The sequence below is a fragment of the Calliopsis andreniformis genome, chromosome 3 (assembly GCF_051401765.1).
Source record: "Calliopsis andreniformis isolate RMS-2024a chromosome 3, iyCalAndr_principal, whole genome shotgun sequence".
NCBI lineage: Eukaryota > Metazoa > Arthropoda > Insecta > Hymenoptera > Andrenidae > Calliopsis > Calliopsis andreniformis.
The window spans coordinates 6,729,694-6,747,150 of record NC_135064.1 but is presented as its reverse complement, the minus strand read 5'-3'; the positions used below and the strand labels follow the sequence as shown (position 1 = coordinate 6,747,150).

Below are 17,457 nucleotides of genomic sequence, written 5' to 3'. Positions count from 1 at the left end.
ATTTGTATAATTAATTGCATTATTTTCGCTTTTATCTAAGTAATGCATTCGACATTAAGGGAGCTACATAAACATTCGGTAAGCGTCATAAAATTACTAACCTGTCGGTAGTTATAAAAAGCCTACAAAGCCCCTAGACTGATCTAATTCTCAAAAATCACGTTAAAAATATTCGAAATTCGCGACTTAACTTCTCGATGCACAGAGTCCATTGAACTTCCTTCTATAGTTAAGTGTGCTGTCTCTGAGTGTTGACATTATCTTATGCCACATAAAAGAGTTACAGAAAAAAAGGATGTATAACTACTACTAGGATTCTAAGCATATTCGGCTTATTATAGCACTTTAATCTAAGTAGTACAGTAGAACCTCTAAATTTATTGGTAGCCAGATATTTTGCATAAAATAAAAAATATTGTCTATTGACCCCGGTCATACCAAAGAATCACACAGAATTCAGACAGTTTCAAACACTAGATACAAAAATTCAAAAATTTAGAAGTTTGAAATTTGAAAAATTGAAGGTTTCCATGGAGAAGTAGCATTGGGGTCCTTGAGTACTTACAGTTTGGTATGCTGAGGGTTACAGAGTGCATCTGGTGTTAACTCGTTTAATTGAAATTCCATTGTACTTCAAAATATCTTTAGGTCTCACAAAGTTGAATTCAAGACTCAATCGTTGAGCAAGTTATTCAGAGCATCTCCTCAGGTCAGAAAGGAGGAAAAAGTTCGATCGAACTCTAATGTGTACTTGAAAGGCTATGCACTATGTAGTCTCTGTCATGAAATGCCCTAGCAGAGTTGCGTAACGCGACACGGTGAAGGATGCAACGTAGCAGGGAGAGGTGAGGTCTAAAGGACGTGTCGTGGTTTTCGAGATGTCGCGCCGGCTTAGTCGAGACAAACGAGGACGAAGAGCCGCGGACTTGTCCACCTCACGCTCCGATGGTGAACGACAGAAAACTGCTCCTCCTTCTTGCCAACCCTCCTGCTTCCCTCTACCCCTCCTGTTTTTCATCGTCACCGATTCACTGCTGCGTCTTCTTTTTTTCCTGACCATGTTACTTTTCATTCGTCTGTTTACCATTGAGTCGAGTCACATTCGAGTGATCAGAGTTTCTACAGCTGTCAGTTAACCACCCATATTAAGGGGGGTCAAGAAGGGAATTAGAATTGTGTAATCCAGTGGCGTGACTGGAAATTGAATCGTATTCGATGTTTTCTTTTAACTGAATAGTATTTATGTATTGTGCAGGGCTGAAAAATAAACTAGGAACGATTCAGGGACAAAAGAAGTAGGTATAGTAATGAAATTTAGGGATTACTTAAATAGAATACTTGAAATATGATTATACAAATAATATATAATCTTACTGGCTAGATGTTATTTTGAAATAATTGTCCATTAGTTTATTTGAACAAGCAAATGATTTTTCATAACATTTTTTTATTATTTGGTTACTAAATGTGTAGAATAAACTTTTAATTGACATCATATATGTATTTAATTAAATGTTTCCCCAAATACTTTCTAATTCTAGTATGTCAATACTACCATTCACTTCTAGTAAGTCAATAACACCATAACAAGTTATAGCGAAATTGGCTGTTACTTTTTCTATATTACCTCTAAAATAAAAATACTAGAGTAATTGAAATAAATTAAATAATTGCAAATAGAAGCATGTAATCTGTGTCATTTTCTCTTACAATTACAAATATCAGGACCAATTAGACCGCTATTCCCTTCGCGAGACACCTTTCCCGTTCTGCACAATACTTCCATCTTCTGGGGAAGTTTTTAAAGAAAAAAGATCGCCACTCATTAAATTATTAGATATATAATACGATCAATTTTTCTAAAACGTTCTTGCCTCCATTGACACTCGTAGACTCCCCACAGACTTTGTAATTCGTAATGCAACATAGGTTGCAGGTGATTGGAGGGTTACAGAGATCGATAACGTGTGAAACGATAACAATGCACAAGAAATTCGGCATCCGGAAGTGGCGCGTTCTGGCTCGTTTAATTATTCGGGAAAGCCGAAATCCCGGAAGGTGTGACTGGCATCAAGAGAAAATGTGTTTATTCGCGTTAACGCCGCGATCCGAGGGAACGGCATCCGTGTAAACAAGGTCGAAAGCAGCGGGACCGGCGTGCAACGAAATGAACACACAGAGGCACGCTAATTAATATTTACCCACCGACAACATAGCACCGCCATCGCGAACAACCCGCCAACTCCGCTGGAGAAGCTCGGCGGCGAGCCGAAAAACAACTCCGACACCGGGAAATAAAGGAACTTCTGCTTCGAGTGACCCAGTAATTGCATCGGCCACCTTTTTCCTCGTTTTCCTACTTTTCCGAACGACCTCTTTCCTAGGTGGAACTTTAGCCGAAGAGAATGTTTACGCAAAAGTTTAGCTCCGATTCCGGTTTATACAGGCAGTTCACGGAGGTTTATTTTTTTACAGTACGATTTATCTCACTCAGTGACCTTGATGCATTGTATAAGTCCTTGTTATCAGAAAACTTGTTAGATATAATTGTTAAAAACAGCATATATGCGACTCTGAACAGAGAAGACGCCACTGGTCGAAGACACAGTGAAAATATCTATTATTATGCAGCACAATTAAAAGAATAATTGTATAAATCAGAACATATGCGGGGAAAGTGTAACCTGTCTGAAATTTTCTTCACTGAAAATTTGGGTCTTCTGTTCTTTCCAACATTATGTTTTTATTGAAGGTTTAAGGTCACCCTTTGAATGCCAACATCCTTTTTCGTTCTATGCTTGCGAGGAACATTAAATTTCGCGTAAATAAAAAAAGAGGAACGGGATTCTTTGGGGGAATACTGGTCGTTATGACTCCAGAAGGGACGACCCCTGTCCTATTTCACTTTCGTGGTGCCATCCACGAAGTTTCCGAGGCCGTAAAGGGGGCGCCTACCGAAAGAATTCCAAGAATTCTCGTCTCTCTAACCGAGAATTCTTGACGCGGCATGGGCAACTTTGTCTCGCGACCCTTTATTTCCCTTTCTGACTGTTTTTTTTTCAGCAGGCGTACGCGTGGCACGTGTGGAATCATCACGGAAACTCCTGCGAGCGAAAAATGCATGGAAATTTTCACGATCTTCAACTTTACGATACAAAGATGTATTGCAAATTCGAAATTCCTCTGTTTCTGTCCCCGGAACATACAGAATTACAACGTTAGAAGCGCAAAAGATATATTTTTATCCGTGCCAAAGTTTTACGATCTCGAATAAGTAGATAAGTAGAGGATAGGAAAGAAGTTACTTTTTCATTTCGAGAAACTGTGTATTTTATTTCTTGTAATTTTTGCATTATTATCTTTTGCAAAAATAAGGTTTGTAACAAGTAAGTACTAGTAAAATTTACTTCAGAAGTAACTATTTCATTATGTCGTTTAAGAGACCATTTCGGGGTGACTTTAACATTACAAGTGTTAAGCTCTATCTGTATCGCGCAGCTGGGTGTTAATTATTAAGTACATAAGTTATCGATAATTTGTAGGTATTGATGAACCGAAGAAGTGAATTAAAATACATCCAGGAATAAACAACATATTACTTGAAACATTAACTGTACGAAGTAGTAGTATCCTGCTAAAGTCGTACAAATTCGTGAACGTTCAAAAGGCAATTGCCTAATGGATGTAATTTTCCGTATCACCATTCTCTGCAATTTACCTAATTAAGCAAAGGCTATTCCGTGTGAAATAATTTTCTAATGAAAGTTTTCGTTCCTTATTTTTACAGAAGTTTACAGTAAAAAGACAGAGAGCGACATTCCACCCACCCTGTATTTACAATTGCGATTTCATGGAAAGACTGCACTTTGTATTCCCCACTTAAAGTTCTAGTAACCGCTTCGCTGAAATTCCACTGCGGAACAGTGAAAACAGATGACAGGATTCCTCGAGTGAGCTTAATTCGACGAATCAGCCCCACCTCGCTGGCCGTTCCACCCGCCAGAAGCCCTCTCCGTCACCATTCCGGAGCGTGATGTATAGTCCGCGCGAGCAAAGGAGTACGGACACTCTCGCGGTGGAAGGGACACTACCCTTCCCCAGGACACACTCTACATTTCCTGTCTCGTTCGCCTCCCCCTCCCCTCCCTAACCCCTCGGTCCTTAGCTAGACGTTGGCCACGTGGTGGGGACGACGACCGCCTCCAGAAACGCCCTTCATGCTTCTCCGACGCGTGTGCCCACGGTCATACGTGCAATATGTGCACGCGCATGTACTCTTTCGCGCGCGCGCATCCGTGCCTGTGTGAGTGGCGTCTATGCGAACACGCGCGCGCGTCTACCATGCGGGGCAGGGAAGAGGAGAAGTGGCGGCTGCGGTTTCTCGTCTTCGTTGTGCTCCGGGTCTTTGTTAACGCGCTTTGGAAATCGCTTCATCGGGATTCCAAGCTACTTCTTGTCGGCTTCTTTGTGCATGTTGTTTTAAGGAAATGGGGAGCAGATTGAAGGAAGGAAGCTGTTGGGAGGACTTTGGGAAAATTATTGGTGAGAAAGTTCGAGAATTTGAAGAAAATCTAATGGAATGTTAACTCGGAGTCGTTTGTATTCTTTAGAGTCAGTTTAAAAAATGGTAGGTGGTCGTTTTGTTTGCGAATACAGATTCATTGCCTGTTTCGTATTTGTTCGTTCAGATTATTTATCTCTTTGTTTGACTTTCAAGTTACTGTTGACTTTTTTTTGTGTGGTTCTGGCGTGATAGATTGTATTTAGATTTAAAACACATGCAAAAATTGATACATATCAGTCATTTGCTGGACATAATAGAAGAAACTTAGGGACACAACCGAAAGAATAGCTATTTTTGGGTTAGGTGTCAGTAGAACAGGTATAATTTTTGCATGAAGTGAAGATATCACTTCATTTTCTAGAAAATAATGATTTTTGGGATGCATCATCAAACGTGAAACTAAAGACCACCTATTTTTTACAAGAACTCACTATTTTAAATGGGTTCCATGATCCCAACAAACATTCATTTAGCTTTAGACGTCATTCAGCTACTCTAAATACATCTCCTATCACGAGTCCTCTTATTGAACAAGCAGATCAAGTCCAGCAACACTCACTCCACAAAAGCTAACCCCACTTGTGCTTCATGTACACGAAAACCATTAGCAAGGAAAGTACGACCAACACTCCGCTTTCCCACAGGAGTCACCATTACAGATCGCAAGAAGATCCAAGTAGGAATCCATCAGTTTTAGTTCGCCCTCGTACCGGAACGTCCGTTAACGGCGGGACTCTACACACGGGGGTTGTTTGTCGATGTCGACAAGGGGAGGAATGTCGCGCCAAGCGACGCGCCAGCAGGGTCTCGATTGGACCGTTCAACAGCGAAAGACAGATCGTCTGGGATCGCCTTACAGCCTATTCGATTCTATTAAACCGACCTACTATCCACCCCAAATCCGTTATACGGGGTTGCGACAACCCGGTCAAGGAAAATCCGTCCACCCCAGGCGAGATCCACCCGAGTAACTCTGTTCCTTGCCGCTATAGAATCAATCTACGGCTTCTTTCTCGGGACTTTATCGTCAACGAGTGTTGCTAAGGGTGGATTGGGGGCTGAATTCACTTGGTTGGGATTACTAATGGATTTGTAGCGAAGGTTGAATGTTCCGTGTGGGAGGAGTTTCTTCGATACGAAAAAGATGAGATGTCCTGGAAACCATTTGTTATATGCTTATTGTCGACAAGTGTTATTCCATTGTGACCTGTTTTGTTGTCAAATTTTTTAATGTAATCTAGAGTGTTCTTATTAACGATTCAGATACTTTGGATAAATACTGAATACTCAAGCATTCGGTTCCCATCTTGGGATTTAGAATCGACATTGCTCAAGTTGATCGAGTGGAGTCACAAACAGGTAATAGTTGAAACGTATCGATTAATAGTAAATTTATATTAGTTACTAAACTATATTGTCCGGGGAATATTTGTTACCCCATAGTGTTCACATTTTACAAGATATATTATTAAATGATGAAAAATATTTCCATAGCAAGCAGTCTCTTGTTTCACATATATTCTATTTCATGAATCGTAATAATAAGAAATGAACAATTTGACTGTAGTTCTATTACCTTGCATAAAAATGAAAATTTCTCGAAACATTATAAGTATCTACTTGTGTAATAACAATAACGCAAATACTATAACAGCACTCCCTTCCGATATAATAGTTGCTATATTCACCATAACGTGAAATTATTCAGAGTGAAAAGGTGTAACTTGTGTTAGCTCTGTCACTCACGTCTTCGATAAAACTAAAGTGAACCATCAAGAGTATTATTTGATTCCAGAAGCGTGTCGCTCTCTGTGAATTCATGAATGAGCCATGAACCTATATCCAGGAAACACTGTACACGACTACCCAAGGTATCTGATAGTAACAGCTCTAAATGTAGTCTCAATTTCTCACAACTAATTGCATCAGATATTGTATCAAGAGCACCCGATTACGACAGGCTATACCAGAACAGTTGACAAGGTGAATCAGCAGCCAGAACTAATTCGTATCTGAATCGAATTGAGGGTTCAACCACTTTTCTCCCCTAAATTATACCCAAAATTGACTGCTTCCCCGAACCTAACCGCACAAAGGTACACTCTTCTCTTGACGTCTCCAAGTTCTGCAGTACGGAAGTCCCGGAAACCTCAATGCACGCGACCAAATTACAGTGGAAACACAGTCCGTCAGACTGACCCCGTGGCGCGATCTTAAGGCGCGTGCACAACAATGATGCAAGTGACCGCTGTCTGCGGTTAAACGTGAGACAGTACGCTAGGCGGAGACGTGAGTGACAGCTGTCACAGGCTAAAGCTCCTTTAGTCGATAAGGCTGAAATGCAGGAATATCGGAAACACGAGGAAGAACGAAAAACCGCGACAGCTGTTTGCCTCGGTCGATCATTGTGAGTGGTTCGCTTTTCAAGCTTTAACGCGACAGGTGACACGCGCCCCTATAAATCGTGAATTAGAACGTCAGTTGGTGTTATCAGGCCATAGTTCAAATGTTGTGAATATTACATCACTGACGAAGAGGGGTAGGTAAAAAATGTTGGACACAGTTTGGTAAGAAATGCCAATAGTACAGTAGAATCTCGATTAATCGTATTTTTAGCGTCTGTACTCTTTATTATTGAGGTTTACTTCATGTGCTAGTAATACAAGTACAAGTAGGACTGCGTATAAAACAGATACTACACGTCGACTAATCGGTATTCTACTGTACAGTAGGACCTCGATTATCCGAAGTACCACGATGTTTAAACCTAAAGCATCCTTCGATAGGTAGCTTTACTTTTCTTTTTAGCAAACTATTATTATTTCACTGTTTAAGTCTTAATCGATGTTTTACCGCCCTCTTATTATTATTACACTCAATATGTGCAACCTTAAGTAACAGAAATTTTAAACATTCAAAATTCTATTGGCCTTAATAATTCCAAAAAAATTTCCATCACTAGACTGCAGAGTTGTATGCAACCTTAAATTTTTATAAATAGATTTAAAAAAAACGGAATCTGCGTAAAAACCTATTTCCTCCTTTAAATATCGTGATGCCTACTTTACTTTTGATATTTCATATATTTTTGTACATACCGTACACTTTGTACTTCCTCAAACATTTAAATTTTCTGCAAATCCATACAAATCCGCATTTTACATATCACTTATGCACTGTACTGATACTAAATTAGTGCCCAGTTGTTAACCCTAAACCTTTATTGGAGAACAATTAGTGACGCCATCTAGACTGCAGAACTGCTCACAATTAGCCGAGATTAAGTTTACATAGTGCCGCAGACGTAGCAATGTGATTCCCTTGATCACCGTCTCACTTCGTGTCTCCAACGAGGCAAACCTCACGGATCTCCAATTGAAGACACCTCTAAATAGGCAGGAGGATGAGAAGCTAGTTCGGTTCCGCCGCGAAGCCGCAATTTCTGTAAACCGTAGCCGCTGAGCGAATTGCACGTGTCGAATGCTAATGTGTGGTGGCACCTGCGCACCCGGCAATAAGAACCGAAGAAGGCGAAAGGCAGTTATTCATGAACTGCAGGCGTGCGCGATCACAGAGGACAGAGGGACAGAAGGAAAAAGAGGAACGACGGTATATGCGGGCGCTGATTAACAACGACAGACAGGAGGACTGTTGCAGGCCTGGCTGACACAGAACTGGCGTTAAAAAGGAGATAGCGAAGCGACTGCTTCATGAGCTGTGGTAATTTTATCGTGGCGAACAATACGTGTGCCAGCGCGACAGCTTTGGGCTTGACAACTTGGTCGAAGAGCCAGTGCCTAACGTTCTGATAGAATCATTCAAACGGGCATATCTTTCTGTTCTGGATGACTCGTTTTCAACAGGGACTTTGTCCCAAAATTATGTTTAGAACAGTTGGTCAGTTTGGAGTAGTTAAGTATAAGTAACTCTCACCAAATGATAGCTTATAGATAAAAGGGAACGTGAAGTATATAACACTATATTATCGGGTAAGACTGACTTAGATACCGCCATTAAGTGACACAGAAATGTAGGGTACAGGAACCAATTGCAAACAGTTGTGTAGAGTAATATAAGAACACGATAAACAAGTATCAAAGAGATTAGGTGTCCACGATACATTATTTTGCACTTACGTCTTGCGTTCGATACTTCCATAGTTTTTAGATGGAGTATTTTAGTTTTATGAACTCAGTATAGAGGATTTAGTTGCTATGATCTTGTAAATAAAACTCATGATTCTGAAACTGGATTGAAGATCACCATTAGCTCTGAGAGATTAAATATTCTGCCAGTATTGAGTTTTCTCTTAAATGGAGAATAACTACAGAAAGTATGTTTCCAAATAAGGAAATGTTAGCTATCAGTTATCAATTTCATTTGTCCCCTGACAGTTTTATGGCGAAGGTCTAAACCTATCATTCTTCCATTTGCAGGAATGCATTTTGCATAATGTTAATAACCATGGTGCGTCGAAAGTACCGATTACAATCGTACCTAACCGGTATCAGCAGGGATAATTGCACGATATACCGCTTTATATCCCAGCCAGTGATGCTATAACGAACTCCACGCTACGACGAGCAACGTACACACGCTACTATAAAGATTGTAATCAGTCACCGAGCGATGGACGGGCAAGGGTTGTTAGAGTTGGAGGAGTAGGCGCTAAACAGGAGATAATGAAACGAGTCGACACAGCAATTTTGTCGTGAAATTAACACGGTTCAATCTACCTACACGCACATCTCCCCTGGAAAACTGATAGAAGCCTATAAATAGTGTGCCCGGCTCTGCTGGTTGTCATAATGTTACCCGCTAGTCTGTCGCGACACCCAGCTAATCCTGTGATGCCACGACAGTGAAACAATGATGGTTCTCGGATTTCTATGTTGAAGGTCTCACGTATTATCCAAATTCGTGAGATATAATAGACCGTAATACCTACAAGAAAGATTTAAGCATTATATTTATAATTATAGGTCTCGCGTGACTGTAGCTCATATGGTTCTCTCTATTTGAGGTGTACATTTGCGTGATACATAAACAAAAAAGGATTGGTATCTTTGAATGGAATAGAAAAACATAAAAGACACACAGACAATTAACAGTTTTTATTTGTCCACGTTAAAAAATTAAATTGTGTCTTTTACGGTTTTATGGAGATTCCAGAGAGAAAAATGAATAAGTTCTAGACACTAAAAAGAGAAGCAAAGATTATTCAGTGCCCACACAGACGAACGATAGTGAAGGGTGCAAAAAAGGCGAAGATCTGCGAGCAAACGAGCACGTAGGGAACCGCGATGCTCACCAAACGCAATAATTACGAGGATCTGGCCCCCTCTTGCCCATCGCCCTGCCCGTTATGTCATTATCCCATTTATTATAACGATCAGGAGCCACCGCGGACCGGATTCCACGCCTGTTTCTCGCTCGGCGGATGCAAATTGCCCGGCACTGAATCGGCCGCCGCGATGATGTCTTGATACGGAATGCGCGATCGTTAATCGACTACAAAACCTGATGATCTGCTGGTAGTGAGAGAGGTAGTACTATGCACTCAGCAACAACACTGACCCTCGTTCATTTAGTAATAGGTCTTTTGTTCGGAAATTGAAAGTGCTCTACATCGTCCTCTTCTTTAACCCTTCGAGAACCACGTCTGCACACAGTGCAGACTTCTCTTTTTTTGTGTATCATTCTCACATGTATATCTGTGGTTAGAAACGAAAACAGAGTGAGTCGCATACTTTTAGTTTCGACATGTCGAGATTCAAAGTTTTGAACCTTAATTTTGTACTATGGACTTGCATTTTAGTATGGAGAAAATTCTGTTAGTTGAGTCTCTTTTTTATAATTAAGTTTAAAAACTCAATTTTTTTGAAATATATCATTTATGTTGTTTTGCAAAGTTCCGTTTAAGAAGACTTTTCTAAATACTTTTACAATAATCATAAAATGTGCTTGTAGTATTTCATTTTGAAACTACAAACGTTCTAATCATATATTTTCATTACTATTTGCATAATGTTTTTGGATATAGTAATGCTCCACCCTAGAAGGGTTAAATTTGAAAGAGTTTCGGGAATACTATGTTCCTTTGGCTTTTGAGTATAATCAACCCGATTAATCTCCAGATTATTTACGAACAACGAACATGTAACTTCATTCGAGGAAAAAGAAACTGTCAGCGAGCTCTCGTAAAATCTTCTCCTCCACCGTCAACCCCTTCAATTCGAATTCGACGCAGAATTTGCGCGCGATCGTTACCGTAGAGGCATCCCCGAGGGAAATTTGTAGGAGTGCGTGCCGAATGTGGTCATGGCAAACGATTCAGTAATGTCTGCGCGAGGGCAAGCCCGTTTCTGCGGTGGGGCTGAACACCATATCGTGGCGTGTTATTTAAACACTCGTACCGACACTTTCAACCATTTCCTTCCGTTAATTTTCATAGGATTACTTTTGATGGTAGGACCTCGGTTAATCGACATAAAATCAAATTCAAACCTAAGGTATTTTAAATTGTAATTCCATCATAGTTCTAGTTCTATTTAATAATATTAGTCCTTAGTCCTATTTGTATTCTTATACTTCTATCGTTAATAAGGTTAATCTATATACGATAGAGTCTCCACTACCCGAAGTTCGGATATTTAAAACTTCTGTTAGGTAGCTAGGGTTGCACATTGCACATATTAAGTGTAACATGTAGCAACAAGAGTACTGTAGGCCATCGATTAACACTTAAACAATGAAATAGTAGTAACTTATTCAAGAAAATCAAACTAACTATCAAAAGGTGCTTCAGGCTTAAGTCTCATGCTATTTCGAATAACCAAGGTCTTACTGTAGATAGGTCCGAAATACAAATTCAAAAAACTACAGATTCTTGAACTACAGTGTCACCAACACTTAAATCTACTATACTGAAACTGGGTCAGGGGTCCTCTCAAACTTTTTGCCTCATACATAGCAAAATCTATATTTATTGTAACTACTAACACAGAAGAATATCTCTAATAACAAAACCCAAACATAGATTACGATGGAATCGAAACTCCGTTATTGTATTTTTAATCCTCATACACAGTACCCATCTTTTACTCCAAATTTACAAGAAAATACTGGACAAGGTCATCACGTTTTTTTGAATTTCTTTAGCCCTCACTTTTTGGTAAGAATTATCGATAGAGAGAGACAGCGATGGCGCGTGCAACACGCTCGCGAGTGCACGACACGTTCGTGCACAGAACACAAATCGGATCGGTGTTCGTTGCTCGGTGAACAGCAAAATGGCCCCCGACCCCGGGCGAAGCTCACACGCACAACGCCTCGGCGCACACGCGATTTTGCAATGAGGCTGTTTATGTGTGTGTGTGCGCGCGACACGTAGATGCGCGCGCGCGCGTACACGCAACATATCGCGTCGCAAACGTAGGACGAACGCCCAAAAAACGGCTAATTGCATTCTTGTTGAAGAAAGTAAACCTTTTCTCTGCTTTCATAGGGTTGTACTCTTGCAGTGCAGGAAACCTTACGACTACGAATAACAAAGTCTCCCTGATAACTAAATAACAAATTACTATGAATTTTTTTTATTTCTTCTTGGTAAAATTTAATTTCAGAAGAATAGTTACAAATCTTTTGTAAATTTAAGTATTATTGTGATTAGACAGTTAAATTCTTTCTAATCAAGTGTTACAACTTGTTTACGTTTAAATCAATTTTTATCATGAGATGTTGTTAAAAAGGTGAAAAAGTCAAGGTATCAGTAAAAAAGTTCGATAATGGAATACTAAGCGACGTGTCGAATGTGATACGTCCAACGGCGAATGCGAGCGACGCAACTGTATGTATGTAGCTACACGCTAAACAAATCACGACGGGTCGCGAGAGAAAACGAACGTCAGCCTGCAATTTCCCCACGTACACAAACGCGCGCGTGCTCTTGACGAATACGCACGCGTGCCGGACACGAGATAATTAAAGCTGCAAGGCACGTTTGATCGAATTTCGCTCGATTCGTTCGCCTACGCTGATTGTTTTCCGTTTTAATTTTCCGAGAAATTGGAGAGAAACAATCCCATTCGCCGCGCAATCGTTCTGTGATGATCATCTTTTGTAAGTTCCTAGATAATACTTGCCAAATTGATAACTTCTTTTTTCCCTATGACCAGTTCATCAGCTGTCACAATCTCTCCCTAATTCCCGCCTCCTTTAGAATTCGGGAGGATTTTATGTATCAAGTTGTCGAGTCGAAGAAAAGGATTGAAATTAATAAACATAAAGGTTATAAATTTAGCTATCTCAAAGCTTTGGGATGGTCCAACAAGACCGTATCGGACCCCCCAACACGAAGCGATGAAGGAGGTCGCGCAACTCAATTCCAGTATTTCCAGTATTTCCAGGTATCCACTGACGTCCTGCCGCGACAATATCGACTGGACTGCTTCATTACCAGCGACCCATAACCAGGACAATCCAATTAAGGCGAAAAATCCAAGGACAATTAACGAGGAAGTTGTCGTGGCACGAACTATGCTTGTCGAAAACATCGATGTGCAGAGGCGAAAGACAGCTAGACTGTGCTTTTGTCGAGGTACTCAAAACGAGGAGTAACAGGATTGTCTTTATGCAACGAGTTGGTCGATATGGCTGAAAGGACGAATACCTGATTCGCTTTTGGGCGGTACGGATTAAACGACGGAATCGAGTATTCTTGATAAAGGCAGGTCGAGTGGCGCGGAGAACGACTAAATTGAGAGAAAAACTCGCGATACCACTGTTGGACGATGGAACTCTCTTTCCGTATTTGTTATCCCCCTCCTTGAACCCTTTTCAATGGGAACTTTTTTCAGACGCCAAAGCCTACCGAATAAGAATATCAAAGATACAGTAACAATCAAGCTTGACATCGTTTGCACATCTTTAGAATTCGCTAATGAAGGTCAGAGTCTATTAATAAATGGAAAGTTTTTTACTAAACTTTAGTCTTTTTGGACAGGAGAAGAGAACTGAAGCTAAAACAGAAACTACCGATATTGTAACAGCCAGTTTATTACAGTCAGCTCCATTAACCTCAAAATTAGTACTACTTGACAAAAAAGGCTCCCTGTTAGCGAAGTTCCCACAAAGAGACAAAGCTTAACTAAACGTGTGGACGTCTCCTTTAAACGGGAGCAACTGGATTGATGGTACCGCGTTTTCCTGCTGTTTGCTGATCTTGTAGTTCTTTAGCCAGTGTTTGCTCGTGTGCCGTGGGGCTTGGAGACGCACTTGAGGAAGCCGTCTTGAAGGACTTAAGCTGTTGAGTGCTTCATTTTTGTTTGCCGCCTTAGGATTTTCCCGACAAAGGGCCCGGTGCGACCGGTTTCTACGAGGGATTAGAAATCTATCTCCATTCTTCAGTGTATTTAAGGTGCTGTTTGCACTAATTTCTTTACTTTTCTTTTGCCTGGCTTCCTAGGCGGATTTTGGGCTTGCGAAATTAGGTTGAGAGAAAAAGTTAAGTTCAAATAACTCTCCACGGAAAGTGGAAACTGTTTCCTTAGGTCCCCATCTGTTAAGTAGTGTATTGATTTGGGATGATGATTTTAAAGGTTAATGGACATTACAGCCCAAACGGCCACTTGACTTTCGAAGTTAAGTCAGAGTCTTGTTTACTCACGAATTCTAGCTTTGTCCGAGTTCTTAACGAAATTCCTTATTCATAAAAGTAAGTTACATCTGGACGTAAAATTCACAGGATGCATCATTCAGACCCTATGAAAACCATCGCTGGTTCTAGACACCTCGAGTTAATCCCGCCTAGCCCTCTCGTCGCAAAAAGGGAGCGTTCAAGCTGGCTAACGTATCAATCCTAGCTACCTCATCTTCCGCCCCACATCCTCACGACTAAAGTGTGCCATAGGACCCTTGAAAAGTCTCATCGAGAATCTTCCATGAATCCGGAAAGGGTTGAGCCGGCTGGACGACGCGTATTAGCCCCCTTGGAAGGGTCGCGGCGTCTCGGAAGGGTATTTTCTGGGCTCGTGCACAAACTGGATCTGTTGAGGAGAGCTCAACGTAGGTGAACCGTGGCTAACCTTTCGACGACTACTCACCGGCCCCCCTTCAACCCCATCATCCGGGGCCCAACAGGCGTAGTGAAAAGGGAGACAGAGTGGTGGCGCACCGCGCGGCCAATAAGACGAACAAGAGGAGGGAGAAGAAGAAGAAGCAGAAGAAGAAGAAGAAGAAGAAGAAGAAGACGAAGAAAAAGGCTGATCGTAACAAAGGTCGGGCTGTGGCAGCGCCATTGACATCGCTCTGGGCCCCGGCTGCTCAGCGGAGGACTAGATTTCACGAGCCAGCGATGCAGGATCCTTCAAAGAACGCCGACACTGGACTACCGCAAAAAGGATTCGCAAAAAAGGGGAACGGGAGGGGACCAGAGACGGGAGGGGGAGGCTGCTGAAAGAGCCAGGCTTCTTTGCTCGACAGTGGCTTCCGCAGGCCCCTCTTCTTCTCAGAGAAAAGGTGAGACGACCACGGGAGCTAATAGAGAAGCGGCCAGGGGGGCTGGAGGGAAGCAGCAACTACTTGACGGCGAAATCTATCGCGATAACTTAATCCCGGGATTACGGTGTGGTTAGGAATTCTTGTGGAAATCCGATCGTATGCACTGCTTGTATTCCTTTGCTGGAATCCCTCTATTTTTTTATATTTCCATGAATTACGGAAAAGTTGTTTCTTTTCCTATATTCTTGATACTCTTAAGTTAGATCGATCAGAATAATACAATTTCAAATTTTAGGTTCCCGCTACTTTTGGAAAATAATTCATGCAGGTACTAAATGACGTGAGTTGAACACTGCATTTGAACTCCTCAAAAGTCAGATCGCCATTTTCACATATTGTAAAATTCTTTATTTTATCGCCTAGACCACATATGTAGTTAATAGTTAACTTTTCAAAAATAAAAAACCTAGCTGCCTCCTTGTATCTACTGACACGTAATAATAAAACTGTACATGGCTGCTAAATGACGTTTAATGTTTCAGTAGTCTCTCCGAAGAAATCAGGACTTGAATACATCATTCGGAAGATTGATTATTTCTTGAATAATTCACAGAGTATATCGCTTTATTCCTTTACTGAAAGCTAACTTTATGTATTGCATCTTCAGTTTTCACTATTTTTTTTTGCATGAAGTTAATTAGGCATTTTGATATATTTAGTATTTTGACTAGATTTTTAAATTTCCCAGCCTCTAAAATATTCTTCATGCTCCACCAATTTTGGGTATTTATTGAAGGTGTGTGGGCATCCAAGATTACGAGTTCGAAACGAGGAGGGATTTTTTCTCGGAATCGGGTCGGGATCCCGAAAATTAGCAATATTCAGGTACTCTTAATTTTAGGCGTTCGAAGTTGAATTCGGGTCTAATTAGAACTCAGAGTTTGTAACCACACCACGATAAATTTTCTTTTGTTTCTAAATTTTTATATTGAATCACACAGAACACGAAGACGCTTTTAACGATTGAAAAATCATGGAATAACATTATATTTACGTGGTTACAAACTTTGAGGATTCCAACTCGACCCAATTCCAATTTTGACTACCTAAAGTCATAAGTACCCAGAATTCCAATCTTTTGAGTTTTCGACCCGAACCGATTTTCGGGTACCCACAATTTGGGGTAGCAGCAGCCCTAGTACCAATGCCATTTCAAACTCTTATTTAAGTGTATTCCTTCTTTTCAAATCAGGTATTATCAAAATCAATGTTAACAAAGTGATCCATTACTTGGTTGTTCAGAATCCTCGGTTCCGCGTATCAAAGCAAGATAAATCGGCTGAACAGTTTAACTCTACCATAGGCGAAAAGATTGCGGTAAAATTGCTAGGAATCCGCGAAATTATCGTCATCGTCGCAGAGATACTGAAAATGCCGCGTGCATGCGGCCTAACGAGCTTTTAATCGGCCGATCGTTAGGTCGTTAGCCGGGGCAAAAGTTAGCGATTAATTGCGAGACTTCGAGCTCCGACTTAGTGGCTAGAGTAAGTAAGTAATTGTTTGGTTGGCGGTACGTACAATACTTACAAAGTCGTGCTTGTCGCTGATATTGTTAGTGAGTTTGAGTTTGTGGAAGCTCACGACCTTCTGCATCCATTGCTCACCGGTGCTAGGAGAATCCGGATGGATGTACATCCTCTTCGGCATCTCAGGGTCCGCCTTCCCCGCCACCATCCACCTGCTGTTCGGCAAATGCATTCGTAACGATTAGAAACAGTCAGAAATCCAAAATCTTAATTAGGAAGTAAATAAAACTACTTTAGGAAGTTGGACACTCCCTGTGACGAGAACTTTTTCCTTTTTCATTTTGTTAACTTGGTTTTCATCATCATTCCAAGGGAGATAGCAGAAAAAATTAAGTGAGACATACTAAATATGTATATGTCTTTACTAAATATGTATATGTCCTACTAATCGCAGAAGGTTTAATGGATGATAAGTTTAAGGCTGGCCTGGTTTGCGATTACTCGAGGCTTTCGGGTGTACACGGAAAAAAATGTTAAGCTGAAATTGTTTAACTGAAGTCGCTTAAAAAATTTACAAAAATACTCTAACAGGTCGAAGCTTATTACAATCAGTAAGAGTTGACTTTGTAGATTTAGCAAAGGTGGTCTTACAGTAGTTAAGCTGCCTTTGTTAATTTTACAGAGGTCTATAACAGATTCTATAAAAGTCTATCCTGCTTAAGTCTACTTAGGAGACTTTTGCAAGATCTGTATGACAGTATTTTCGATTGGAACTGTTTTGTTTTAGACTGCACCTGATACTTCAACTGTGATCAGACTATTTAAGAACCCTGATGAATTAAGCTGCAATACGAGTTGAATGTCAAA

General features: G+C 40.8%; 1 protein-coding gene across 3 annotated transcripts in view; it reads right to left on the bottom strand.

The window, feature by feature from the left end:
- Bi (T-box transcription factor bifid) overlaps nucleotides 1-17,457 on the bottom strand; it is a 107,301-nt gene that overhangs the window by 41,140 nt on the left and 48,704 nt on the right. For 2 of the 3 annotated variants that reach the window (XM_076375206.1, XM_076375207.1), the window contains exon 4: nucleotides 16,643-16,805. In XM_076375206.1, coding sequence (XP_076231321.1) covers nucleotides 16,643-16,805 — 163 coding nt within the window. The remainder of the gene's footprint in view (nucleotides 1-16,642; nucleotides 16,806-17,457) is intronic. The other variant, XM_076375208.1, reaches the window with a different exon arrangement.